General features: G+C 41.8%; 1 protein-coding gene across 1 annotated transcript in view; it reads right to left on the bottom strand.

Moving 5' to 3' along the window:
• The window catches only part of NPEPPS (aminopeptidase puromycin sensitive), a 100445-nt gene that overhangs the window by 14283 nt on the left and 59071 nt on the right, over positions 1–27091 (bottom strand). The window contains exons 4-15 of the mRNA XM_054992481.1: positions 23569–23690; positions 22405–22512; positions 20418–20618; positions 19629–19725; positions 19493–19526; positions 16179–16293; positions 10251–10415; positions 9938–10042; positions 7972–8032; positions 5595–5704; positions 2278–2341; positions 96–235 (exon numbers count right to left, since the gene is read on the bottom strand). Of these exons, the coding sequence (XP_054848456.1) occupies positions 96–235; positions 2278–2341; positions 5595–5704; positions 7972–8032; positions 9938–10042; positions 10251–10415; positions 16179–16293; positions 19493–19526; positions 19629–19725; positions 20418–20618; positions 22405–22512; positions 23569–23690 (1322 nt within the window). The remainder of the gene's footprint in view (positions 1–95; positions 236–2277; positions 2342–5594; positions 5705–7971; positions 8033–9937; positions 10043–10250; positions 10416–16178; positions 16294–19492; positions 19527–19628; positions 19726–20417; positions 20619–22404; positions 22513–23568; positions 23691–27091) is intronic.

The following is a 27091-nucleotide window of genomic DNA, read 5'->3' as shown; positions in this document are numbered from 1 at the left end:
CACACTGGCCTGCTAGCTATCTCAGTTGCTGACCAGGTGTCAAGGGACACCAGTACAATCTTTTATCTTCCTTGAAAATGACTGCCTTGCCTCACCTTCACCCAGTGCTCAGGCTTAACATCATTCAGAACCAAGGTCAACTCGGGCTTGTCCATCAGCACTTGCATTTTGGCATGGATTGGATCTTCACTCGTACAGATACTGATAGGAATCATCCACAGAGGGTTATCCTCCCCTACACAAAAGAGAAAGAACACCTGACAGAACAAGGCAAGATATGGTCCACTATTTGCTCCCTCATTTAAAGGAAATTCCCATAACAGGTTTTTATAGTGGTAACATTACAAATACTTCAAGTCAGCACATTTTGTAGTGCTAATGCAAAGAAAAAAAGAATCTTTAATAAAACATTACACTCTGCTAAAAACATGAATGCTGTATTTACAAAGAATGGCAGCTCTGTGATCTCTGTTTCCATTTCACCTAGGAAACCTCAGAAGAGTGGAAACCCTTCAACCACTTTTCCCAAAGTAACAGGTCACACTCAAATGAACAACTGCTTTGGTTTTAACGTGCATTCAGTCCTACTCTATTTAGACAAAAGTTGCTTTAGTGGCACAACAGCCACTGAGAATCGGAACCATGCAATGTGCTCCTCCCCCAATAAAGCAGAGATTATGAGGTTGCAATATGGTTGCATCCATTTTAACCACAAGTGCTTGGAAAAGAAGATTAAGATATGCATGTAGGTTTAAAACCTGTGCTTCGCATTTCTCACATGGTTCCAATCCCTAACAGCTAGTAAGCTGCTAAAGTAATGCTTTAATTGTACCTGAGCAAAGTTAAAATGAGACAGGAACAAGGTCTCATCCTTGAAAAGGAGTAAAATTCTAACTGCTGCATTGTTTGTGTGAACATTCCAGGAGCTGATCTTGTACTTGTCCATTAGAAAGAATGGCTGCTTAAACAAAAGTAAGGACTATGAGACATCCCTCCTCTGTCATTTAGATGAGCAACACAAGGAGTGGGGGAAAGAAACTGCGACGTGTTCCTGTGCTAAAAAATAAAAGATGCTCTCCTTTTCTGAATAAGCTCTAGAAAAGTACCTAATGCTGCTTGTTATGCTCATGTGACCTCAAGACTCAGTCTTATAAACATATGCAAGGAGGAGTAAACAGAGCAATTGTACAAATGAGTGATCTCCTGCAATAGACCCACACATTGTTCTTCTGTACATATCCAACTGGATACCTCCACTCCTCTTTGGCACTGGAGTCAGCCACAGATAGCAATAGATCAGTGCTTGGGCTCCTTGATTCTCTCTCTTTCTCTCCCCTTCTCAAACATAGGATCTGTGACAACCATATGTGGGACCAAGAAGGACATCTCCCCCGCCCGGAATGACCACTGGTCTATTCCTGTTTGGTCTGACTTATTGACATGAGCCACCCACAACTACTGGCTTTGCAGGAGTCTTCCAAAAATGTACCCGCTCTCTTAACTGCAGTCTGGATGATGTGAGTCAATAGCCCTACTTTCAAGTACAGAACTGGGATAGAAAGCTTCTCTATTCTTTCTAATCTCACAATGCAATAAAGATAGAAGCTGTGGGTTCAACCGTGGATTCATGGTAGCTCTGCTCAGGGCAACCAAGTATTCAGCCATGCACCCAGCATGGGCCAAATACCTGGTTTATTGAGAACATGAAGCCGCAAAGCAACCTTGTCAAATCCTGCTGACATCAGTTTTCTATCCTGGGGCAAAAGGGGGGGGGCAATGTGGTGTGAATCCATCTTTCACGCCACATATCTGGAAAAGTTTGTGCGAGTCACTTTCGGATATCGAAGGCATTAATACGTTGGATTGGATCCTGTGGATCTGTTCTGCTAATAGCTGTGCTTCCCCCAGGACAAGGAACTTTCCCCCGATGCAAGAAGCTCCTTAAGCCACAGAAGGATTACTTGCACTGGAAGAGGGTGGAGATCACAGAACAAATCTGCAGGAGCCACCACACTGTGATGCAATTTTAAAAGGCCTTTTACAGTCTCCTCAGTTAAAACGTGCAGGCCGGAAGAATGAAAAAGAAATTTAAAAATGAAAGTCACACTCAGTAATCGTTATTTTTTGTAAAAAAAGGTCAAGTTATTTCAAACATCTAAATCCTCAAAAGGACACCTGCCTGCACAAACTGACAGTGCAAGGGCTGTTTCACGGAACGGCTGGTGTCACGTACAATTTGATGCGCCGCTTGGCTCCTGCTATTAGCCATCGCCTTACCACTATATGGTCCGCTGGCACAGAATTTCTTCTGGACTAGCTTCAACACTTTGTTATCTTCTTGCTGGAGTGAAGAACAAGAGACCAGAATAGTATTCACAGACTTCAAAGTATCTCTTGTATTATATGGCCCAGAACTCTTCTGCTGAGGGATGGAACTAATATCCCCATTTTCACAGGTTACATCAGACTTGGCAAGCTAAGCCTTGCTGAGTCTCCTCTTCTTACCCATTTCTCTCTTTCCCTCTCCATTTTTGTTGCTCCACACCCCTGCCTCCTACATTTTCCTCTGCTGCTCCTGGTAGATCCTGAAGCTCCAGTCCAGACTACCATGAACACATGAAGCTACCTCATAGGGAAATCAGACCATTGGTCCATCAAGGTTAGTATTATCTACTCAGACTGCCAGAGGCTCTCCAGCCCCCAGGCAGAGGTCTTTTATGTCACCTCCTTTCTGATATTTTAAATTGGGAGATGACAGGTATTGAACCTGGGACCTTTTATGCCAAACAGACACTGTACCACTGAGCCTCAACAACTCCTGTTACCATGAGCTGTATCGTAAATAATTGTGACAGTCAAGACTGGAGTGTCAAGCATTCCAGACGCACAGGAAAGATCACAGACTCAAAAGTGGTAAGTTAGGATGTCTGCTGGACCAGCTTGATCAACACTTTAATTGAACAGCACTGATTTAATCCAATCCAAGGCTCAGATCCGAATTTTTTTTCAGTGTTGGGCCCCAAACATAAGAAAGCAACACTTCAAATGCATCAGAGGCTCCCACCAGCTGAAAGTGACCCATCTCCTCAGACAAAGCTAAAGCTAAAATCTCCCTATTCTCTGTTTGGTTTCCCAAACAGGAATATTCTAGGCAGGGTTTTATGGCCAAGCCACTTTCACAGGCAAAACAGAAGAATATGCATGCTTAATTTCAGCCAGATCCAAAAGCAAGCATCAAGTCTTGGAACCTAAGACACCCACCTGAAGGATGGCTTGGGAGGAAAGGACCTCTGAGCAAGATTCTCTCTATTAAGTAACCACAGCCAACTCCCATCTAGGATTTAGGAGATGGCGCTTCTAGATCAGAGGACATAACTTCCAGGCAGATTTGAGTCACCCATTGCACATTACTTGACAAGTTAAGCAAGATTTGCCATAATTAACACACATTGTTCATATATATAATATACACACAAACACAATACTGCAGAGCTGTTGCAGCATATGAGTTAAGAGCGTTAGGCAAGACTTAGACAGTGCCTGGTTCAGTTCTCTGCTTAGTCATGTTAAACCAGAGCCTGTCTCTGGAGGTATACAAATAATTATGGCAATGAAGGCAAAATGAATGTCTGCTCTCTGTAATTCAGGGACATTCTGGCAACGTAATTTATACACCTCTTAACTTTAGCACCTGTCAATCTTCATCAGAATGACACAACAGAACAACTGGCAGTCCAAATCCACCCACTTTACAAGATTGTGTTCAGCTTTCACAAGGACCCCAATGGCTACCCCAAATTAGCTGGCAGCCATTTTGAAGTGCTCAATGCTACCAAAACAGTTCAGAACACCTCTATTCAACTTTCCCATCAGGAAAGGGTTCTAGTGCTAAGCCCCCAGGTATGAATAGATTGCCATCTTACAGTACCTGTTTTAACTCTGTACTACAAGCATGGCATATTTTTCCTGCTATGCTTTTTTATGGGTGGTAAAAGTTCAGGCTTTCACCCAGTGGGAAAGATTCCCCACGTGATTAGATCGTGTTTTACTAGTAATCTGTGAATGGTGATGATGGTGGGGGCGGAAGTTATTCCCACAATCCTATTCATGGCAAGAGTCTTTAAAAGAACTGTTGCCTTTCCTGCTTTTTCTCTATGGTTTTCAGATTCTTATTGTGTCCCAAGTATTGCACCTGATGAAGTGAGTGCTGACTCATGAAAGCTTGCTCTGGAATAAATTTGTTAGTTTTTAATGCACTTATGCACTTTAAAAGGTTTAAATACCTGCAGTCAAAAGATTTTTTTAAATCCTAAAGGTTGTGATTTTTGTACTCTGTATTTTAATAATCCTTGTACACAGCTATATATTTGTCCTGCTTGTCCCCCTTTTCTCCCCTTCTTTTCTGTATTCCCTTTTTGTTTTAATAAAATAAAATTAAAAGATGTTTTTAAAACCTCATGATGATTTATTGATGTGTGTATCAGGATCTCTCTGAAAATATTTGTTCGTGTGCTGTGTGATGAGGGAGCTTTGCATGATATGTGTCTATACATACAACTTTCATGCATAAAATTAACTTTGGGGGTGTTCACCACATTTTAAAAAATTAGGTCTGTGCATGATAGTATAATTATTAAAAACTGAAAAAAACATTTGAGTGATGGATGCATGTGGACAATTTATATACATACATATATGATTGTTTATACAACAAGGGATTGTTTTAACCTAATATCCTATCATCTACTTCTTGCAAACCAAGAACCAGGAAGCAGAAACAAAACATTACAACAATGCCTGGCAGAGAATGTAGAACATCTTCATTCTTGTAGAGTGAGCCAGTAACTAATGCTGGAGTAACAAGAACTACAGTTTATTATGAAGTCATCTCCAGCTGTTTATACTGAAGCACTTCAGTGCACATTTAAGAAATAAACAGCATTTCACATGTGCTAAGTTGCTTCTCTGTATTCACTCATCATATCCCATGAAACAGTGGGAATGCAGAGTAAAAACTTAGACTGTAGTACTGGATGCAGAAGTCAGCTTTCTCAGTATCTGTTGTCAATTGGAAAGGCAGCTAGTGGCAAGCCTTCCTGAAACTCCACATCTGACCCCCTGGAAACATTATGCAGTTATTCTTCTTTCACTAAGCACATTAAGCACTAAGACACACTTTGAAACCCTGAGGATGCTTAATGAAAGAATAGCAGAATAAAGTTTCCTGGAATCCGGTGTACCCATGAACACCTGAAACTGCCTGCACTGAATCAGACCCTTGGTCCATCAAGGACAGTAATGCCTACTTCAGACTGGCAGTGGTTCTCCAAGGTCTTAAGGAGAGGTTTTTCACATCAACTCCTACCTGATCCTTTTAAGTGAAGATGCCAGGGATTGAACCTGGGGCCTTTTACACGCCAAGCAGGTGCTCTACTACTAAGCTGCAGACCCTCCCCTTAAATTTCAGTACCCAGCATTTCCCCGTCTCCAGGAGTTTTAGAAGTAGAAAACAGCTACACAAAAAATTCAGACTTTGGCACATTATCCAAACTGAGCCCTAATCAAAGTCAAAAGATGCCCTTGCATATACCTACCTGTTCTGCCTCTACATAAACAAGAGGAAAGCCCATTTGCTTGGTCCATGTACTCATCACAGCAGCAATAGGTTTACCGCTAGCATGTTCCAGGCTTTCCCAAAGGTCCTCTGCAGAAAGAAAGAAAGAAAAATAACAACCTCTGCTAGAGAGATGCCACTATATAACCTTCTAGGATTTTGACAGGACATGTAAATCATTTTTACAGCACTTAACTTATTACAAAACTTGTATGCTGCATCTACAGAACCTGCTAGAGTGCTTTCTAAACCTCATTCACCCACAGTCTCAAATGCACACTCCTGCTATGGCATCTTGCCATTGTTCCCACTCTACAGATGAGGATCTGAGGCAGTATGATCCTAACGTGGATTTACAGCAGAGCTGGTCTAACCAGATTATCCACCAAGCTATGCAGATAATGCTCCCCACCAAAAGCTCCAGAGAAGCCTGCTCTAAAATTTTCAGAATACTCTGGAAGAAAGATGATTCCAAGATGGAACTGCCTTCATGACTGCCCACACACAAAGCTGTTACTATCTCATTATCTATACAGCCAATGGGGAGATTTTGCAGATGTGGGAATTATGCTTGATTCAACAACAGAGTTTAAGAATTGGTGACAAGTTGGTGTGGATGGCCCTGAAATCCAAATGTTTTACTTAGGACATGAATTACTTCTCAGTCATGTCTTCTGGCTGGTCAATGAACAGCATCCTAGAACCTTTGGCTTGCCCAGTTTCATGGATGCTGACCTCCTAACATCAGCTGTCAGAATGGTTCATAGCTCAGGCAGGTATTCTTTGCCAATACCTCATTCTAATCTCTGGACATGCTTTATTTTCTTGTTTTTCCTTCCCCCTTTTCGAGCCTGCTTATGTGCTCAGAACCTCCTCACTCACCACCACCCCACCTTTCTACTCTGGTTCCTCCTAATATTACCACTCCCATTTTTACCCTGCCCTTCCATCCATCAATTCAGGGCAGTGTATTTCCCTCTCAGTTTTACCTTAACAACCTTGTGAGGTAGGGTAGGCTGACAGTGCGTGACTGGCCCAAGATCACCCAGCAAACATCAAGCTACAGAGAGGAACTTGGGTCTCCCCAGTCCCAGCTCAACTTTCTAACCACTATACCGTATTAGCCCCAATTCTGCCAACTCAAGGAATCTGCTGACACGTCAGACCCCCATGCATTTAAACACAGACAACAGGCACAATCCAGATGTGTTAACCATGCATCTGTTCTGTTGAGAAATCTATTGCAATTAAGCCCAGAATTAAATGCTTAAGTTCCACTGATTGCAATGGTGCTCAGCTCTCTGAATTGTAGCTAGTACATTTACCAGTGTACAAGAAAATGGGAAATGATTTGTATGTTTGCAAAAAGCTAACATCTGAACTAGACCTATGCTGTTACATGCTTGCCAGCAGAACATAATTGCTGAGGAAGCTGTTCTCCCCACCCTGTCCTTAACTCTGGACAATCAGAGCCTAGGATGCAAGGAACCACACAATTGGCTCCCAGAAGTCCAAAAGAGCTTTGGGGCTTTCTTCGTTGAACAGCCTCCCCCTCCCCACCATTACATACTACTGAAATGGAGAGATCTTTCCAACACAGCTTGTGACATAAGATGGTATTCAAATTAAAAACTAAAAAAGAGTTCCACGGGGCATACCCAAGACCCTTTGACATGCAAAAGCAGCTCTCAATCAGAGACCTTTTTTGAAAATGTACTAGTTATCTAGCAATCTGCTTGGAACAGAAGTTGCAAAATATTATGAGACCTTTTGTAAATTCAAAGCCAGAAGCACTATTGAACATCCAAACCCCAGAGGCATTTACACAGAGTTCCAGAAATGTCTATGCCCTCCTGGGCAGACCCATTTCAAATCTGTTCTGTACAGCCACTAGACCACTTCTGGCACTACATAAAAATAATAAATGCTGTAACAGAAGAAGAAAGACTTTCCTTTCTTCATCTGCTCCTTCCAATCTTCAGACATTTAATTCCGTGTCTTTCTTTTTTTAAATGTAAATTAACTTAGACCTTAACAGAATTATCAACTTATAAACTGAGCAGGAGCCAGCAGCTCATAACATTTAAGTGAGTGCAGAATTGGTTACATTTCCCATCAAAAGTAAATGTAGCCTATTGCCAGGAGGCCAGGATTGGGAGAATGGCCAAACACCATTTGTAATTTAGTAGAAACCACTTTACTGCTCAAATTTCCTACATTTCAGGCAATTCCTACATATAGCAAAGCTGAAAAACTGGTTACCGGAGGCCAGGCTCTCTCTGAAACAGAACTCTCTGGAGTTGAAGTGATGAATACAAAAATGAAGCAGCAAAGAAGAAGCACTAACAGCAAGTTACCTGTAGCTGCATTCTTATGCTGGAACTTGGTAAGATACATGTGCATTCCTTTCCGGAAGTCCTACAATACATTTTCAAGATAAAGGTTAAAAAAGTTAGCTCATCAGTACACCAGAGGCTTAAATGTTCTCTCCCCCAGCACAGTTATTTTCAAGAGTTACCCAGGTTTGCTGGACAAGCCAAGGCCAAACTCACCTAGCATACTTTGATGGCTTCTGAGTTGGTACCAAACTAGGCTTCCTATTTAACCATCGAGGGCAGGGAAATATCTTCCTCTATCCCCAATTTTCCACTAACAAGAAACTGAGGAGTGGAACAAAGGATAGCCTCTACATTCTGATCTCTAGAAATTTCCCTTAGTCTCTATGGTAAAAACCATAGTCTAGGCTGCTCCCCCAGCCTCTATCACCCAGAAGTGATGGCCTATCCTCCCTCAAACTCCACCTTCCCGTCACCACCTTTCAAATCTCTCTACATTTGCTGACACTGTATTAGGAACTCTATACCATGCAAGTATGTGAGTATGAGGTTTAATTGTATATGGCCAAAGGCCGTCACAATACGAAGTTAAGAACAATAAAAGTAGGAATTTATCATACAAGCATAAAACACAGTTATTAGAATAGCAAAATAAAATACAATTAAAATAGAACCTTAGAAAATCCAATTGTTCAGACCAGTATTAAAATACAGTATGATAATAAACATCTAAGATAAGACCAGACAGTTATGAAGAAAGTTAATTTTCTGAAGAAACAATCTTGGCCTGGATCTTTTTTGCAGCTATACCATGCACATTATGCCAACATGCTTCACTCTGAATTAGGCACATGACCAAAGAAAAACAGCATATGAGCACTGCTAACCATGATTGCTGCTTCTTGCTCAGCAAAACTGGCATATGCAACAGTGTCTCTTGATGCAACAGCCACCGATAAACCCACACAAAACAGTTCAAAACTGTAGGTTAACACCAATTTGAAAACAAGACTTAGGAAACAGCTCTGAAATTAAAAAGCCCAAATAGGACAACTTATGAGTAGTCCACTACATTTTGCAACACACTGATCTCAATTAAAGATAAGCTTTCCAGGCTGTTTTAAAATTTAAATTATTCTCACTGCGCAGAGTTCTATAAATACTTTTAGAAGTATTTTTTTAGAAGAAGCACTTATGAACAGTTTTTTGGAATGCTGAATGAATGAAAAATTCAATTGCTATAAAAGGGCATTTTCAAGATTGTTTTTATGGAGTACAATCAAATCTGAGTGTATAAGGCCTAATTTTAAATATAGATAAGTACAATCTATCTGCTGTAAAGAAATATGAGTAGCAGATATGCATGGACAGGACTGCTCACAGGGGCCATTCTATAATGGTGAGGGGGATCCATTCAGCCCCAAGACCTGCAGCTATGTGTCGACACATTCATCTATTAATGTACTGAGCAACCAATGAGACAATTATAAGATGATTCTACATGTACAGGAATTATGTGAACCAGTTCTGTCTTCACATGAGTAACAGACTCCAAGGATTCTAACTCTGAGACCCTACATCACAGTTCCATCACATTTCCCTACATGACAGTGCCTTCCTCTGGTGCAATACTGAGTTCTTATTTTGTGTGTTGCATGCCATTTTAGGTGCTATATTCATGGTAATATAGACATTTTATTTATCAACATAACATCAATGTGCTGTTCCTGCTAATGGAACATTCATGTACAGACAGAACATATGAATGCCATATGTTGGGGAGAAACAGGAGAAGAAAGCCAGCCACATTAATAATGCGCGTTAACTCCCAGAGACAACTGGTTTGCTGCTGATGGGAATTTAATGCTGGACTAGATAATCTTGGTTTGATGCTACAAGAGACACACATATCCTTCCCCCTTAAACCAAAAGAAATGAAAATTTACAAATCTTAGAAGTCAGTGGCAGAGGAATTAAACATTTTTACCTCATCCCCGATGTAGTTGTGTAGCATTCTTATGACTGACGCTCCTTTGCTGTAAGAAATTGCATCAAATATTTCATCTACTTCAGATGGGTGGCCCACGCTGACCTGGGGTGAGAAGAGCAAATAGTCACCAGAACAGGCTGCACTTGCAATTTCAATGTGGAGGGGAAAGAATGCTAATCAGTGTCACAGCATTAAGACTGTCTTACTAATACACTGTGATTATCTTTTCCCCAGTTGAATGACCATGGAACCAACTGGCAAGCTGAGAGGGCAGGGATGCAGGTGTCCAACAGGAGCAGCTGGCACTCACTTCAATGGGATGACTGTTGTCTAAGGCATCAAGCTCCTGGGCTCGGGTATAATCAGCAGAGACAAACTGGGTCCAGATATCATATTCTGGAAAGCAGTGGTCTACACAGAGATACTCAATCCAAGAAGCAAAGCCCTCATTGAGCCACAAATGGGTCCACCATTCCTATAAAGAAATGAGAACAACAGGCATTAAATACACACAGCTTCATGCTACATTTACGACAAGCAGGAGGGAATAATCCACCATCCAGATTCCAACATTCCCAAGCAATTTCCAAGTCTTGAAATCCCAAATCCTTCTAAGCAGAGACATAAAGTGATTGAACAAAAGCTTCTTTATCATAACGAAAGCTATGCATATTCTGCAACTCTGTGCAAGCGTGGAAAACAACAGAATATGGTATCAGGTGCTGAATTCACCACCCAGTGAATCTAAGAGGTTTTCTTAAAGCAAGTATCTAAAACCTACTGTTTGAATTTGTATGAATTCCTGATGAAACCTCAGAAGCTTAGGAAAAAATACAGTATTCATGGCAAAAATGAACCAAACAACAATGTGCGCGCACACACTCAGTCTTCAGTTCAGCCACTGAAGGAATGTCTGTTCAGTGATCAGATTTTTAATTGGAACAGGAAAGGCAATACAGATGAAAGGAGCAACACGGTAACATTGCACTCTGTCAAATGAAGCGTATCGTCACCATCACCACTACTGCCAGACAAGAAATAATTGTGACTAAGTTCTACCACAGATAAACTCAAGATTAATTTTTTTAAAAAAATGAGGAACCAATTCTCATTTTCACTGCAGTTCTCATTAGGTCAAGTTTCAAGGCAAGCTTCCGGGGATTCAGGATGTACCAGAGATACCAGAAGGATTAACGCAACTGTGAGAAATGAAAGCTGTTTTAACCTCACCTTTCAAGTCCCCCCACACCAGACTCCCATTTAATTTCTGAAACTTTAAGACAGACACAGCTGAACATAAGCATTCTGGTCTACTCAAGTCCATAAAGCAATCTTGTCTGTTCCAGCTTCTAATCACAATGGGGAGACTGAGTCTAAAAAATCTGTGCAAGAAAAAGCAGCTGAGGTGCATAAGGGAAACTAGATTTGGCATCTATAACAGTACAGGTCGGGGTTCCCTAACATGCCCTAAAGATAGAAGTAACATCAGAGAAGTAAAGCTCCCATGCACTCCAGGGCTCAGGGTCATGGCATGGGGGGGGGGGCTTCAGCCCTCCCACCTTGTATTATTTTACCAAGCTGAAACAGCCACAGGGGGCATGTTTGTCCCACTGTGGGGCTGCACATGCTGCAGTCAGTACACATTCAGCAGCACAGCAGGGTAACAGGGCAGCATTTTCAATTCAGGAAAACAGTGTGGTGAGCAAGGCTGAAATCCTTCCTCATGCTGGGGACACAAGTCAAACTGGGCTCTAAAGCACTTGGAAACATTAATTCCTTGACATCATATCTGTCTAAATCAGTCTGGGGAATCACAACCCGACTCGTGAGAGATGTCATGTCTAGTCTGGCCCTAAAGCATGGGTGTGCACTTGGAAACCAAGATAATAACATTCAATTTATATACCGCCCTTCAGGACAACTTAACACCCATTCAGAGCAGTTTACAAAGTATGTTATTAATATCCCCACAACAATCACCCTGTGAGGCGGGTGAAGCTGAGGGAGCTCCTAGAAGCTATGACTGACCCAAGGTCACCCAGATGGCTTCAAGCGGAGGAGTGGGGAATCAAATTTGGTTCTCCAGATTAGAGTCCTGTCGCTCTTAACCACTATACCAAACTGGCAGTCAGGATCTACTGAAAAACCTATCTTCAGCCCTTGGACCCTGGCTGAACCCAATGGTCATTGTAGGCATTCCTGCTTTAGTTCCAATTTGCTCCAGTTCTGTATTTTGTTTCCATGTATGACTGTACCTATGTGCTGCTCCTGGTTTGTTTTCAGAACATGTGACTGTCATCTTACTGATATTGTAAAGAACTTTTTTGATTTTTTTTAAAGAGAGACACAAACACTATACATATAGTGTTTGTGTAGGCTCTCCTACATTCACTAGTAATTTTTCCAGAAAAAGAAGACCTTGACGTTTGGGGGAAGGGGAGTTAATTGCAGAAAATGCTGGACAATGTCAGTGTGGCAACTCACCACATGTGACTGGGGTGCGGGGTGAAGCAAACCCTTCTGGGGTCAAGCCCTGGGGGACGATGCCAGGCTCTGCAACCTGAATGGAGCTCACAGAGTCCAAATGGCATCACCAAACCTCCGTTTCAGAATGGAACACAGGTGAGCCAGGAGAAGCAGTGACTCACCGCTGGTGGGGAGGAAATGGGCCAAGAAGGTGGGAGGCTTAAAAGAGGCCAGTTAGGAGAGGCTGAGGGTGGTGGGAGAGAGGCGGAACACAAGCAAGGAGCGAGGCAAGAGCAGGAGAGCAGAAGGTCAGGGGAGGGAGAAGGCAAGAAGGCTTCATAGGGAGTCAGGGATGGGTCCATCAGGGGCTCACTTCCTCAGGAGACCAAGAATTGCAAGAGGGCTTGGAGCTGTCCAGCTAGCCTGCAAGGCAGTCATCAGGTAACTCAAGACCTCAGAGAGCATCCTGCCTCTGAGGCCCGGGGAAAACAGTCACAGTCAGCCTATCCCCAAAAGAAATAATGTGTATATTCAGGACGTTTTTACTGTGCACTGGAGTCCATTTTGTACCATGATCATTTATAGCAGAATTTGGGTTAATTCAGCAATCATGTAAATTAGGAGACACGATTATATTTGCTTCTTTTGATTTATCCATTCCATTTCTGTTATTCATGGGAAAGGCCAAAAAGCCATGCAGAATACAGAAAATCCATTCACGTAAGTCCTACTGCCCTCATCCCACCCCACTTTAACATTTCACCAGCATCATCTTCCAAGCTTATTTTCACAGCCATATGGATAGTAGCTTAATGATTTTTAAAGAAATTCAAGATTTAAACTATAACAACTTTTCTTTCACAAGCTGAGAACAACTAATAAGGGATTCACAGACAGTTTCCTAGCCAGAGTGTGGTCTAAGGTAGAAACCTGCTTACTTTTAATAAAGTAACAATATCAGATCACTCTGAGGATATATATTTTATGCACACAAAATTTAAGATGCTAGTTAATGCAACCAGTACACGTTTCTGGTTTTGCATGATACAATTACAGAGTTAGAGATTTCCCCCCTCAGCCCTGTGCGTTTTACAGTGGGGATGTTTAAGCATCAGATTTTTAAAATAGAAAAAATTAAGTCATGCAAAAAGGGAGACAAGGGCTGGGATGACACACACACATCTGGTCCATACAAAAATGGCATCTTATTACCATTTGCTTAATGAGTTGTTAAGCAAATGTTAACCTTAACCTTCCTAACCTTAAGTTAAGGTTAAGAAGTGGAGCACCATTCAGAATACACACGAGATGAGGTGTGAACTGCACAAGCTATTTATGTCATTTGCAGGTACGAAGCATGCAAAAAATCTGCTGGAGCAGCCACGTCATTAAACCTAGCTAAGCATCCTCAGCACAAAACTGTGGGGAAAAGAGAAGGAGCAGAGAGGAAGGTTTTGTTTTAGGATTTATATCATTTCACCATTGCCTTCTCTCTCTCTCTCCCCCTTGCTGTGAAAATGAGCTGATGAACTCATGACTCCAGTGCCTGCTAAAGTCTAACATTAGCACAGAAAGTGTGATGGGACTCGCTCCTCCTGTGGAAAGAATGTCTTACTGCCTGTGCCTGCCACCGGCTGCCCATGCCAGACATGACTGAAGAACCAGCCGAAGCATTCTGGGATCATGGAAAGGGAGACGAAGGATGTTGGCACAGCTCCCTTTCCCTGTACAAAAAAAAATGCTACCTTGATTTAGTATTTTCTTCGTGGAAGGATATTTTTATCCTGCCTCTCCAAGTCACCTTGCTTGGAGCAATGGCTTCTCAGAAGCCCCCAGAGTGGGGCAATAGCTGCAGGGCTAAACACTTTGGTGCAGCTGGTTTGTAAAAAGGTCAGCTCTTTCTGGAGCTCCCCCTTTCCTTCATGGAAGTTCTGACTTGCCACACAAAGCCGCCTCTCCCACATTTCCAATGGCCCTAGTATGATGTCAAATGCTAAAAATATACAATGTGCTTTCCAATTGTTACTTTTCCATTTCAGCAGCTACAACAACTAAGAGGCCAGATGACAACTAAGGAAAACTGGGTTTGTCAAGAACATAAAGAAGGCAAAAAGTAACCTGCAAACAAATTGCAATGCTATGGAAGAGTCAAACTTCTGACACTTGTAAGAGCATGGGCAAAATCGTTTACTGAAGATCGGGGGAGAGGGGAGATAAAAAGAAAACCTAAGATAGCCATATTTCCTAGAGTGCAGAAAGAAAGCCAACAAGAGCCCTGAAGACACATGGGCGGAAATCTGTTTCTGCAATTGAATTGTCTCTTAGACTGGGTTGTGAGCTTGCAGGTAGGAGGTCTGTATTCAGCAGTTCCAGACAAGCACCACAAAAATATAACAGGGATATGATTCAGCATCCCTAAGAATCAGAATTTCTTTCTTGTTATCTTTTACCCTATGACTGCACCAATAAGTATATGGGATAAGAAACTGTGGATCACCCCAGTACAGCTGCTTCCCCCACAACTAGCACAAACAGGATTAAGAGAAAACAAGCAAACATCCTCAAATGAGGTTCATTTACATGACTTACAGAGGCTTTTTGACCCTGCCTGTGTGTTATGTTTCTATACTTGTTTCTACTTGGTTTCTTGAGTTTATTCTTCTGTCACTGGAAGCAATTAAAGGCAATTTCCCTATAAAGATTGAGCGAATGGGGAAATGCAAGTTTCATTAATATTTAATTTTTTAAAAAAAGAAATGGGCAGCTAGTAGATGTATTAAACAAAGTGCCTCCCAACAACTACAGATGCTGTCTTGCACCACATTGAAATGTCAGTGTTCTCCAAGGGTTGGCTCCACACTAAATTTTTCAATGGCAGAATGGAAATTTCCTACCTCCCCCTTTCCACTTCAGCTCAATGATCTCCATGACATGCTGTCTAGGGAGAAAGAGTACCCTGAAGAATGATATGAGGAAAGTCTACAGCAGAAAGGGAGACTAGGAGGAAATTGCCAGTTTAATCTGGATTCCAATCCCCTGAATGGCAAAAGAGATCCTTTTTGAAACCTTACCCAACACTGCTGACTAAGCACTCAAGAAGGGAAATGGAGCACATGACCCAAGAGATAGCAAAACAAAATCAAATCACTGCATCGGAAGATAAAGTTCTTACAGCAACCTGAGCTTGGGAGACCTAGGAGACCATGTCATGCAGTGGTGGCTTAGATCTACCAAAAACATTTCATTCAGCCATTTGTGTACCAAATCTAGATAGCAGCTCTTCTGCACTGCAACCCATTCTCTGCCTTTCAGGTGACGTGGGCTGAGCTAGTTGCCCAAAGACATAAACAGAACTGCATGGTGCTTCTATACTTAAATGGCTTCTCAACAACCAAACTGGGGCCTACCATGTAATCTGTGCGGAAGCTCTAACTGCTTGCAGTGGTTACTCTTGCAATCTTCCTTATGGTACTGTCCATGCACACAGCATTGGAAGAGATCATAAGGTATGGGCAGTTAACACGATCACAGGGTGCACAGTCTAAATTATGACCCTGGTGTAACAAGCAAAGATGTAGGTTGGCCCACCTCACAATTTCAGTAACCTATTGATGGGTGATTGTTGTGGGGATAATAATAACATACTTTGTAAACCGCTTTGAGTGGGTGTTATCCTGAGGTGTGGTATATAATTATTAATGTTATTATTGATCTAAAGGCCACAGCACTGTGAAACCAAGCACACAATTTCTTACATATAGAAAAAGCTTACCATTGTCACAAGGTTTCCAAACCACTGGTGAGCAAGCTCATGGCCCACAACAAGTGCCACCCACTGGCGGGAAGAGGAACACGAGTTTTTGGGATCAATCAGCAGCGCAGTTTCCCTGTGTATGAGAAAGAACAGATGGAAACCACGTGACACAGAAAAGAAAGTATTTTTTTTAAGCTAGTCAAACTATCTTTCTTACCAAAACCTAAAAGGAGCTTCCTCCCAAACACAGTGCAGGTAGCATTTCAGATCTGCTAGAATGCAACAAAGGATATAGAAATGCTAAAAATGTAGAACACCACCACTATAACCCACAAAAGTATGACTTAACCCTGCCTGTATTCTATTATACAACTGTGGTGGGCAAGAAGCAACTGAATAGATAAGGATCCTCACTTTGATACAAACTTGCTCTTTTTCATAAGTACTTCACCCCAAAACATCCTTGAAATGATCACAACTATCGGTACTCTTTCAAACCCACCAAAGCTTGTCTTCAAAATCCTTCAAAAGGCCATTTCATGTTTTATTTGGGAAGTCTTATATTAAAAGCATGGGTCCTTGAAGCTCTTCAGACTTGGTGATTTCCAACCTTAACCTCAGGGTCCCAACGATCCACTCTCAGTTGAAGCATCACAGTTGTTCCATGTTATTTGCTGCCTAGAACTATGCCCCTCAGCAGGATTTCAATGAGCTTTCACTACCTTGCCAAAATACAGATGCCATCCTTCTGGTAATTTGAAGATAAAGAGCTAGAATGTCTTTTAAAAAACAACTTTTGTGATAAGGTGTTCTAAAAAATTATCTAGGAATGCTAAGAGGAAGCTATTGATCTGCAGTATGTGGGCTTGTTTAAAAGAAGAACACTGCATACTGAGCGTAGAAAGCTTACCCTGGAAGTGATATACAAAAGCAGGGGCACAAGATAAGTTCAGAGCAGGGGTTTTGTAAATAAGCCTATCTTACCCACCCTGGACTTTGATAAGCTGGGCTTTGAGACTCAAATTCACTACATGTGTACATGTATTTTTGTTTTGTTTTTTTAAGAGCAGACAAGCAACTTTAATATGTCAGCCAAGAGATGTGTTTCATGAAACAAGAGCTTAGTTTCAGGTTGGTAGCCCTGTCAGTCTTCAGTAAAATAGCAGGATTCGAGTCCAGTAGCACTTTAAAGAACAAGATCTTCAGGGTATAAGCTTTTGAGAGTTAAAGCTCCCTTCATCTGATATTTGGTGTCAGACATCTGACTCTCAAAAGCTTACACCCTGAAAATCTTGTTGATCTTTAAGCTGCTACTGGACTCTAATCTTGCCATATGAAAAAAGAGGATGGCTGAGAAAAGAAAAATACGAAGTACCACATGATGGTGGGTTGAAATAGCGGAAGTCTTCCAACGCTCTTTATAGGATTGGCAGGTTGCTGCTAGCATAGACATGTTCCTCTTAAGTGCAATCATAAGTATTTTGGGGCAGGTGACCAAATCATGTTCCATCTGTTCTAAACCTGAATATATATTTGGTCAACACAAGATTAAGGTTAACACACGAGTCCAGAACAAGCAGATTGTGTCCAGGGTTCCAAACATTCCACAGCTGAAATAAGGGGTGGCAGTGGAGAATAACTATTAACCACTGATGTCCTCCACTGCCTTGCTTGGGCCAGGAATGCCTGGTTTTTATCCCAGACTGTGCCACTGCATGGGTATGCCTGCTGGTCTCAATGTGGATTGATCTTCCCAAAGACCTTTCCACTTCCTACTGCCAAAAGAACAAGTAGAGATGTTTTCTTGAGATAAAAAATGGATAGGAGAGGCCATTAGGAACAGCTGTGAAAAAAGTATGAAGGCCACAATGATTGGAGAAAAAAAGTCAGAAGACCGGGCATTATCACTGTGGCCAGGCTATGTACTGTTGATCCTAAGCACACAGCTGAATAGGGCCTGGTCTACAGAAAGATAGGCAACCAACGTGATCTAATATAAGAAAAGCTCCTTATGTTCTGGGTAATTGTTATGTAAGGCCTCCGAGTTGTGAGAATCTGACTAACCTAAGAGTTTTCCTGCCAGTATGGAACACTTAGAAATAGAAAGATAAGCGGAGAAGTTAAAGAGCTAGACCAAAAGATGACAAATCTTGAGGTTGTGAGTGAGTTAGGGTTATAAGGAAGCTGGGATCAAATTCGGGAGGGAGAGCAGGGGGAGAACAGAATTGCGCCTATAAATACAGGACAAAAAGGAATATGTTTCGTTATTCTATCTCAGGAACAAGATGTGAACTAGAGAATGCACCCTATTCTGCAAGGAGCCACAGGTATAAATCAACATCATTTCCTTACTAGCACCGTCTCAACCATGAATCACTAAGCTGTAACGTGGGAGATTTGGTACAACAGTTCTTGATAAAGAAGCATCTTTGAGAGCCTGGCTATTTTCTTCCAGTGAGGTTATGGGACACTGATCATGAGGAAAACTAGTTTCTGTGAGCTACAAGCAAATCTGAGTAGCCATGCAATCGTATTCTTAATTGGGCTGATGTTATAGTGTTGGTAAGTTCGTAAAGATGTGCTCAGCCCTAAATGATCAGGGGGGGATGTATGCAAATGAAAAGCCTGCTTCTTGAAAAAGAAGTATGAATCCGACTCACCACTCCAAATACATAAAAATCAAGCAGGATGGAAGATAAGGTTTATTTTCACTTTACTGCAACTAGAACATAATGTAATAGCTGACCAGCCTCTATGAAGGCTCCAGAACAACCATGGTTCATTAGCACACTGTGGGACTGTGTGGTCTCTACCATACTCTCTCAAAACTTCTTCTCCCATCTCAGCCATAGTTAAAACAGTCAGCCTTGACAATCACCACTGTTAGGGATAGATAGGGTTCCAGTATAATTGGGAGGTTGAAACCAGCTTCAGACTGGGCTTGGTTGGCCAGAACTATGGTAAATGGTTAAGTGTAGTTAAGGAAAGCAGACTGAATTCAGTCCTGAGAAGGAAGTGGGAGAGAAAATGTGTAATCCCACATCCTATTTATGATCTTCTTAGCCACGGTTAAGAGTACATCAACTCTGGGTCACAAAGGAATAGAAGAAAGATGCAACAAAAGATCTTAAATAGTGTTGCTATTTTTTTAAAAAAAGTTCATGCTCTTAAACAACTACCTCTAAAGGCTGTTCAAGTATATTTTTTTGTGGAAACCTCACGTTGTTTAAAACAGAAAAAGTTACTCGAAAGTTACTCAAACATTAATTAGGGCAAATGGAAAAATTAGTCAAAAGGGACACAGAAGAGAAGACAGTATTTTAATAGCATACCTGTAAGTAACAAGGCCCCAGTTCTCCATGGCACCTTTATAAAATAAACACAAAGGTTCATTGATGTACAGCCCTCTCCTAAAATGTTATACAATTTTTAAAAAATGGATTTCAGAGATAATACAAGGTACTTTACCAGCTGCGAAGTCTGCTATAGCAATGAGATCAATTTTAGGGAGAGGGTAAGGGACATTGAAGTAGTCCTTATAAAAAGGTAGAGTTTTAGCAGCAACCTATGGGAGAGAGGGGGAAAATTAGTGAACATTACATATTTTATTAAAATAAAGCAGACTTCATATTTCCTATTGACTTCAAGCAAGGTAGGAAAAAACAGGCTTAGAAATTAACTCTTACTCTTATATTGCTGCATGAGTTTAAAACTTCCCCTTGCCCCACCTACAAAGAGGCATGACTTGGAAAATCCCAGGCACTGGGCCACTAATCATATCAGGCTGTAATTAGAAGCAATGGGGTGCCATGAAGCCTCCAAAGCCCTCTTGCCTATGGTAATAGTTTAAATTGTCCACAGTTTCACTCATAAGAGGAAAAGTGTTTCTGTTGTAAAAGACAATCTGTAAATAAATGTTATGTCTCTTCAGAACTGTATGTGCAATGCCCAAGCTTTGACTGAGTATGTGTATCCTCCATTACTCAAATCTTTACAATCAGAGAGAACCAATTTGGCTATAGAGGCAATTCATTTATGAACGGATCTGTCTGGCAAAATATACTCTTGTCTCCCAGATGTCTGGAAAAGCCAGTGAACCCTAGCACAAAAATGCTGACCAGCTCCACATTAGATAATAACATTCAAGAACTAACATTAGCACCCAGTTCTGTGTGGCAGAGGAGAAAAAGTTCGAAGCAGAGAAATTCAAAATTTTAAGAGCAATTCTAGGCTGCCATGAAACCATAAGTGTTTTACCTCTAAAGCAAACTTTCCTTGCTCTGCTTTGCCGACAGGAGTGTAAACACGGACTAACACACCATCAGTAGACCTGGTCTCAACAAAGTCATATTCTCCCACCACAAAAGCGACAAGATACGTTGACATCACAGGGGTGCGGGCAAACTTAACTTCCACCAGGCTTTCATCATCAGGGTAGGGCTTCCGATCAGTGATGTTCTTTCCAAGGAAAAAGGTTTGACAGAGACTTGTTAAATCTGTGGGATTGCCATGCTGGATTTCACAAGATGGCAAGAGATAGCAGGGGTGAGACCTAGTGGGTTATTTTGCAATACTATATGGTGAACCTGGAATCCTTCAGCCCTTCCTCCTTCCTAGCCATATAAATTCAACTACTGTGTGCTCCCATCACCTCATTCTCCCACCTCCATGCTTTTCTGCCATGCTGCTCCTCATGCTTGCAAAAGCATGTGTGACTTGATTTGTCAAACCACCTTTGATTCATCCAGCCACTGCCATCCTTTAAACCTCTCCTTGGGCCTCGCTTTAACAAAGCCCTTCCTGGATCAGCCTATCCTCCTCTTATTACTGACTTAAGTTAACACCCCGTATCCTGTTCCTCAATGCTTGTCAGCACTTGCCAAGCATTTCACTTCAACAAAGATATTTGGGGGGGTTCCTGAGAGTTTAGTAGCAAAAATTTGTTTCTCCCCAAAGCAGCAAGCTGTGCATTCAGTGCTGCATATTTATTTTTAACGTAATTGAGTGCCTCACACTATAAAAGGGTGGGTAACAGGGAGGAATGGGGTCTGGGTCTAGAACTCTATTCTATATTTACAAACTACCAATGCAGGTGAGATGTAAGGGAAGATGTTCTAATATACAGCAATGCAAAGGAAGCTCTAATTCCACATACCCAATGTTACCAATTGCTTCTGGACCTTCATGAAATTTAGATTGCTAAATCCTGCCTTATGAGAATTCTCAAAGTGCTCCCCCTTCATTAGTTTGTTCCACCTTAGCAAGCAGAACTGCCTATCAACAAAGGCTGTTAAAGTGCAACCATAAAAGGACATTCAAAAATGTTTACAAAGGCTTTGCTTATATGTTTTATGTCCTTAATACTAATTCTGGCAACCTGTTCACAGAGAGAGAAGAAAGAAGAATGGAAGCATGGATTCCTTAAAACCAGAATGCCAAAATGTTTAATGTGAACATAATAACAATCAGCCTGCTTTTCCCTTCCTGCAAAGCTTCCGCCTACCACTAAGAGTGTGCTCAATTGTCCTATACGTAGAAAAGCCAAAAGGAATACCACTTCTTTATGACTTTTCTAAAGATGATCCCTTTCTGCACTTCTCTTTCAGAAGCAGTGATAATACTTTATCATGATAGTTCCATCTGAATACAACTGGTAGAAACCAAACCTATGAAACTATGCTGAAATTCAGACATCATGCTCCTGATTTCCCACCCACAGACTAGAAACTGGAAGTGTTCTGCAGGTTCACATGTTTTCTGCTCTCCCTTGGTGTGGTGTAGTCATAATTTAGTAAAACATCTGCACTAGATTATGGCTGGAAGATTGCTTTGCAAGCAGAAGTGAAAGCTCCAGGATTAGAACCTTAGTTTGAAATAGGTTTGTAAAACCAGGGCTTTGGATAATACTAGCTAGCTCTGTAGTTAAGGAGCAATGCCAAACTGAACTAGTGGCTTGAAAGGGGACGAGTTTTACCAGGTTTTCCATTCATCAAGGAGTCCCCTCCATTCAACAAGTAGTCCCAGTGCTGACACAATACTTGGCTCAGCAAGCTAAACTCTAATTTCTCTCTTGATATATGGATCTTAACCCAGGTAACAAAACATGGTTTGAACAATGGGACAGACTTAAGTCTGCAGGAGGCTCAAGAGATACATGAACAGCAGAGAAGTTATGCATTTTGAAGAGCCTTAGTCATCATCAGTTTGCATTTTATCAGGTAAAGGATTTTAAACAAATACTTACCATATTTGACAAAGCTACCCTGTCTTTAGGAACCACCAATGAGATATCAAATGTTGCCTTGATGGCAGGCTCATCCCAGCAAGGAAAGGCTCTACGAGCATCAGTAGCCTGAAGGAAGTCACAAGATTAACCAAAGCATTTGAAGACAAGATTATGACAATAACCATACAAGAACACATTAAGGTAAATTCCAATGAGCTATATTCTTAAGTAGAATGTGGCCTTTAGATTCCTGCTACAAGACAGCAACACAGAAGTGCACTGCAAGGTACCATGGAGAACCTGAAGCCAACTGACAGCAAAAAAGAAAAATGTAAGGAACAGAATAAAGGAATACAGGCATTCAAGCACCTTGCACATAACTACATTACAGAAATCCAGAGGGGGCTTTAAAGCAATGCAAAAAAATCTGCTTAGCTACTTTTCCATTTTGCAACATGGTCTGAAGGTCCTTATTCATAAACTATTTTTTCCCGTGATCTCTTTTAAGGTACAAAAGGACACTTCAATACTTACGCTCGCAGTCCGTGACAAATTATCAGTGAAAGGACGTAGAGGGTTAAGAGATGGGGACTTAGCAAAGGGATACAAGTAAGTTCAGGGGCCAAACAACAACTGGAACAATTCTTCCCATGTCTAAGCCCAATTCTCCATCCATTTATTCCACATTGGCAGTGGCTATAGATGAACTGTAGCCACTGCCTGGTAAAAAGCATAGAAAACCAAGAGGAGTTTAGGGTGGACCTTTCCCAATAGAGAGGATAACAATTTCCATTCCTTCCCCCTCAGAAAAGGAAAAATCTTGAACCCTAGTTTTCATTCTCCTGGTTTCTATAAAAGCAAAACATGGAAGGCCCTTCTACCCAACACTTTCACAATGCATGTATATACACAACAAGGTATTTTGTGACAAGCCCTTTAAGAAAGGTATTCCTCACAGTGCCTGAAGTTCTGCCAGCTGTTAGGCCAGGTCAAGTTCTATTTTTATTAACAGCTTTCCATTCCTTTGACAGGTAAGTGGAAGCCAGCAGATTTCTAGAAAGGCAACAGCAAGTGCAATTAAAGATAAGAAAGCTGCCAGTCTTCTCCTTCAGAGTCTAAATGGATGCTGTCTCTAATGGAAGTAGGAAGGGGTCAGAATCACAAAACAAAAGCAGCCCATACCTCAAACTGAGTAACAGCAGCAAAACGAGTATCTCCAGAAGGGGTGGTGTATTTGCTTCGATAGAATCCTTTCATTTTATCATTCAGCTCTCCAACAAAATCTATCTTTAATGTTCCCATCCCTGCAGGTATTTAAAAAAACAGATTATGATGTCCTGCTATATAAAGTTGCTAAACACAGAATATTTATGTGGGCTGAGGTGACAACGTTATCTGCTGTTCTTTTGAAAGAACTTACTCCTGAGTCAATGGCCTCAGGAGCCAGCCTTTTAAGCCCATTCCAGCTCATATACCACTAACCTAGAGTTTGTTATTCCCACACACTCATTTTAGCAGAATATGGCCTTGATTACACAGGCTGAGATGGGGGTGCAGATACATGGAGAATACTGAGGCAGGAGAGCGCTAGACTTCTACCACTACAAAGCTAATACAGAACTACAATGTAACACAGTCCAAGTCCAGAGGATTTCTAATATACTTTTGTAATTTTGGGGTGGAAATGTGAAGCTCAAGGTCTTATATACTCAAAATGCTTTTTAAGAATTGTGCAGTATGGAGACCACTAACAGAATTAGATTCTAATTATAATTCCTGTATAGACTGTAAACCGTTTATTTAGTATAATCAGTTTTGTCCAAAGTAGTATGACATACTGTGAATATGATGGTACACATTGTTTTCAATGTTGTTAAGTGTAACTCAACCACACGGCTGGGTGATTCAAGGAACTTTTGAAGAAGGGGATCTAGACCAAAAAAGGGAGGGAGGCCACACCATGAGGAGGCAAAAGCATGGAAGAAGACAGAGGTCAGGGAAGAAGCTAAAGACACCTCAAAGATGACTCTGAGCTCAGATAAAACCAGAAAGAGTGATACAGGCAGAGACAAAGTAGTGAAGGCAAGGCTGGAAAACACAGACACCTGGCCACTGAGACCTGAATATCTGACACTAGCATCCTGCATTTCAATATCCTTGCTGAGCCCCAGAGAAGATGTTTTTAAATGGTTTAGAACATGGCAAAATGTGATTTTTTTCAAAGCAATGTGTCAAGTTCCAGCATTAAAAAAAATAGCAACCCCCAACTTGACAACCATTTGTACATTAAATGCCTGAAGAAGCATTCAACACAATTCAGCCTAGCACTTTCTGGAAAACAAGGGAGCAAACAAATCTGTGTCTGACACAAATAGTTTCTCAGCTTCCAGCTCTGGGCAGAAAAGCACGTGGCAACAGGGGTAAATGCAGTAATACTGAGCTGGAAAAAAAACCCCAGAATTCAGAGAATACCGAATTAATTCTCCAGTTCAGTTTAGTAATACAGAGCAAATTCGGTCAAATTTGTCCATTGTGTTCTATGGGAAACTCAATTCGGAAATATCTGGTGGCCGGGTGTGTGTGTGTAATTTTTGGACTGAATTTCACCAAAATTGCAGGGGACCTACTCCTAACTGTCCTCTAACAACCACCCAAGTTTCATAACGATTGGACCCTGGGGGGCTATTTTATGACCCCCCCAAGTAAGGGCCCCCAGCCACCTCCAATCTCCATTATTCCCTATGAGGAAAACTACGGGGGCTATCCAGGAAGCTGTGGGCGGTACGTTGCAAGCAAAATCCACCAAATTTTCAGGGGACCTATTAAAGACTGTTCTCTAAGCCCCCCCCCCCCAAGTTTCAGAGAGACAGACGCTAGGTTCCAATTTCGTGGGCTCCTGAACAAGGTGCCCCCAGCCACCCCATTTGTTGCTGAGGGGGGATCCCAGCAGACTCCCACTGCAGAAACACATGGAACAAGGCTGCCATAGCCAGAGGCACAATCCCAAATACAAGCTCCATACCAGACAGTCCAACAGAACCCAACGAATGCCCCCCAAATTCCAGCGCCCCCTGAACAGGCTGACCAGCTACTCTCCATTGTTCCCTATGAGGACCAACATCACACCAGAGAATCACCCAAACCAAACTGAAGCAAGGGACAGTCTTGCAACTAGAAGCAAACTGAATGGAATGTCCCCAGACCCAGCACGAAGCAAGGGAACTCTTGAAATTTAGCCCAACAGAACCAGTATCATTTACAGCAGCTAGGCACTGGGTTCAGCCAGTGGAGGAACATCACAGAACAGATCCAATCAGTACCCAGGCACAACACAAGACAGTGGTATGCGCCAAGTGCAATTGCATAAGATAGAACCCATGAGGAAAGTTAAGTTTAGTTAACATTAGCTTCATCTGGGTGTTTCTGTGGGTTTCCTCTGTAACACGTGGTGTGTGTCACACTGCTTCCCCTAACATCTCTTTCTAACTCTTCCCATCTCAGTGGCAAGACAACAACATTTCTGGGGGCCCCTTTCTCAATTATCTGCAGAAATTTGTGCTAACATGGGCTGGTGGTTTTTCAGTTGGGGGGGACAAATTGTAGTGTGCATTTGTTGTGCCAACCGAATCAACTGTCCTTTTCCTGAGGATTTCCTACCATTTTTCCTCACCTCATAGACTCCCACAGGATGCAGGTGATAAGGTGGGCTCACCTCATTCACTCTGGAAGTCCAACATTTGGAAATTGAAGAGCAGCACCTTCGGGAAGACCAACAGCTCAACTCTCCAGGGGAGCAAGCGAGTGCTATGCAAGCTGACAATGTCACCCACATGTTCACCCTGCTCACCCTCCACACTTGATGGAGGGCATGAGAAGAGCTTCTGAGTTTGGAGAAGGGCCCCTGAACTCCAGAGGCAGTATTTGGGGGCACAAAGGATGCAGTGGGAGCGGGAAGGTAATAAGTTTCATTCTACAAGTGGAGCTCCATAGATAGGTTGCAGAATGCTACCTATGGTTGCCAACTCTGTCTTGAGATCTGGGATGGTGCTTAGGGAAGGAGTTGACAGGGATGTGATGCCATACAATCCACCCTCTGAAACTCTCATTTTCTTCAGGCACACAGTAGTCTGAAGATATGTGGCAATTCTGGGAGAGCTCCAGGCCTTACCTGGAGGTTAGTAATTGATACAACCTACTATGATGGAATCAAAGGTCTTACCTAGCAAGACATTCCTCAAGTTCTCATTTTTCACTTTTAATAAAGCTCAAACCATACATGAACAATGTTAACTGGAGATCCTTTGCTAAGAACAGCTGCTGTATGCCTAGCTCCTCCTTCTGGTTCTATCACTAGCAGTACTTACCATCATTGTAATGTTCCACCCAGCACTTTCCATTTCCATTGCTGACAGCAGCCAACACAATGGAGCATTGCTGGGCAAACAAAGCTGTGATTTCACTGATTTCACCTGAATGCAAGACTTCATTAATCTGTAGTGGGCTCTGGCTTGTAAAAACTGTCACAATAAATTCGCTAGTTTTTAAGGTGTTATAAGGACTCTGTGTTTTGGCAGAAGATGACTAGGGGTATGCATAACAAAAAAGCTGAAAATATACACAGAAATCACTGGTTTGGCTTGTTAAAGTGACTTCTGGAACAGCAGAAAAATTTGGGAAACGAAGCTGTAACAACCCCACTCCACCC

This window comes from Eublepharis macularius, chromosome 12, assembly GCF_028583425.1.
Source record: "Eublepharis macularius isolate TG4126 chromosome 12, MPM_Emac_v1.0, whole genome shotgun sequence".
In the NCBI taxonomy this organism is placed as follows: domain Eukaryota; kingdom Metazoa; phylum Chordata; class Lepidosauria; order Squamata; family Eublepharidae; genus Eublepharis; species Eublepharis macularius.
Note: the sequence above shows the minus strand (reverse complement) of the source record. Positions and strands in the feature narration are given on the sequence as shown.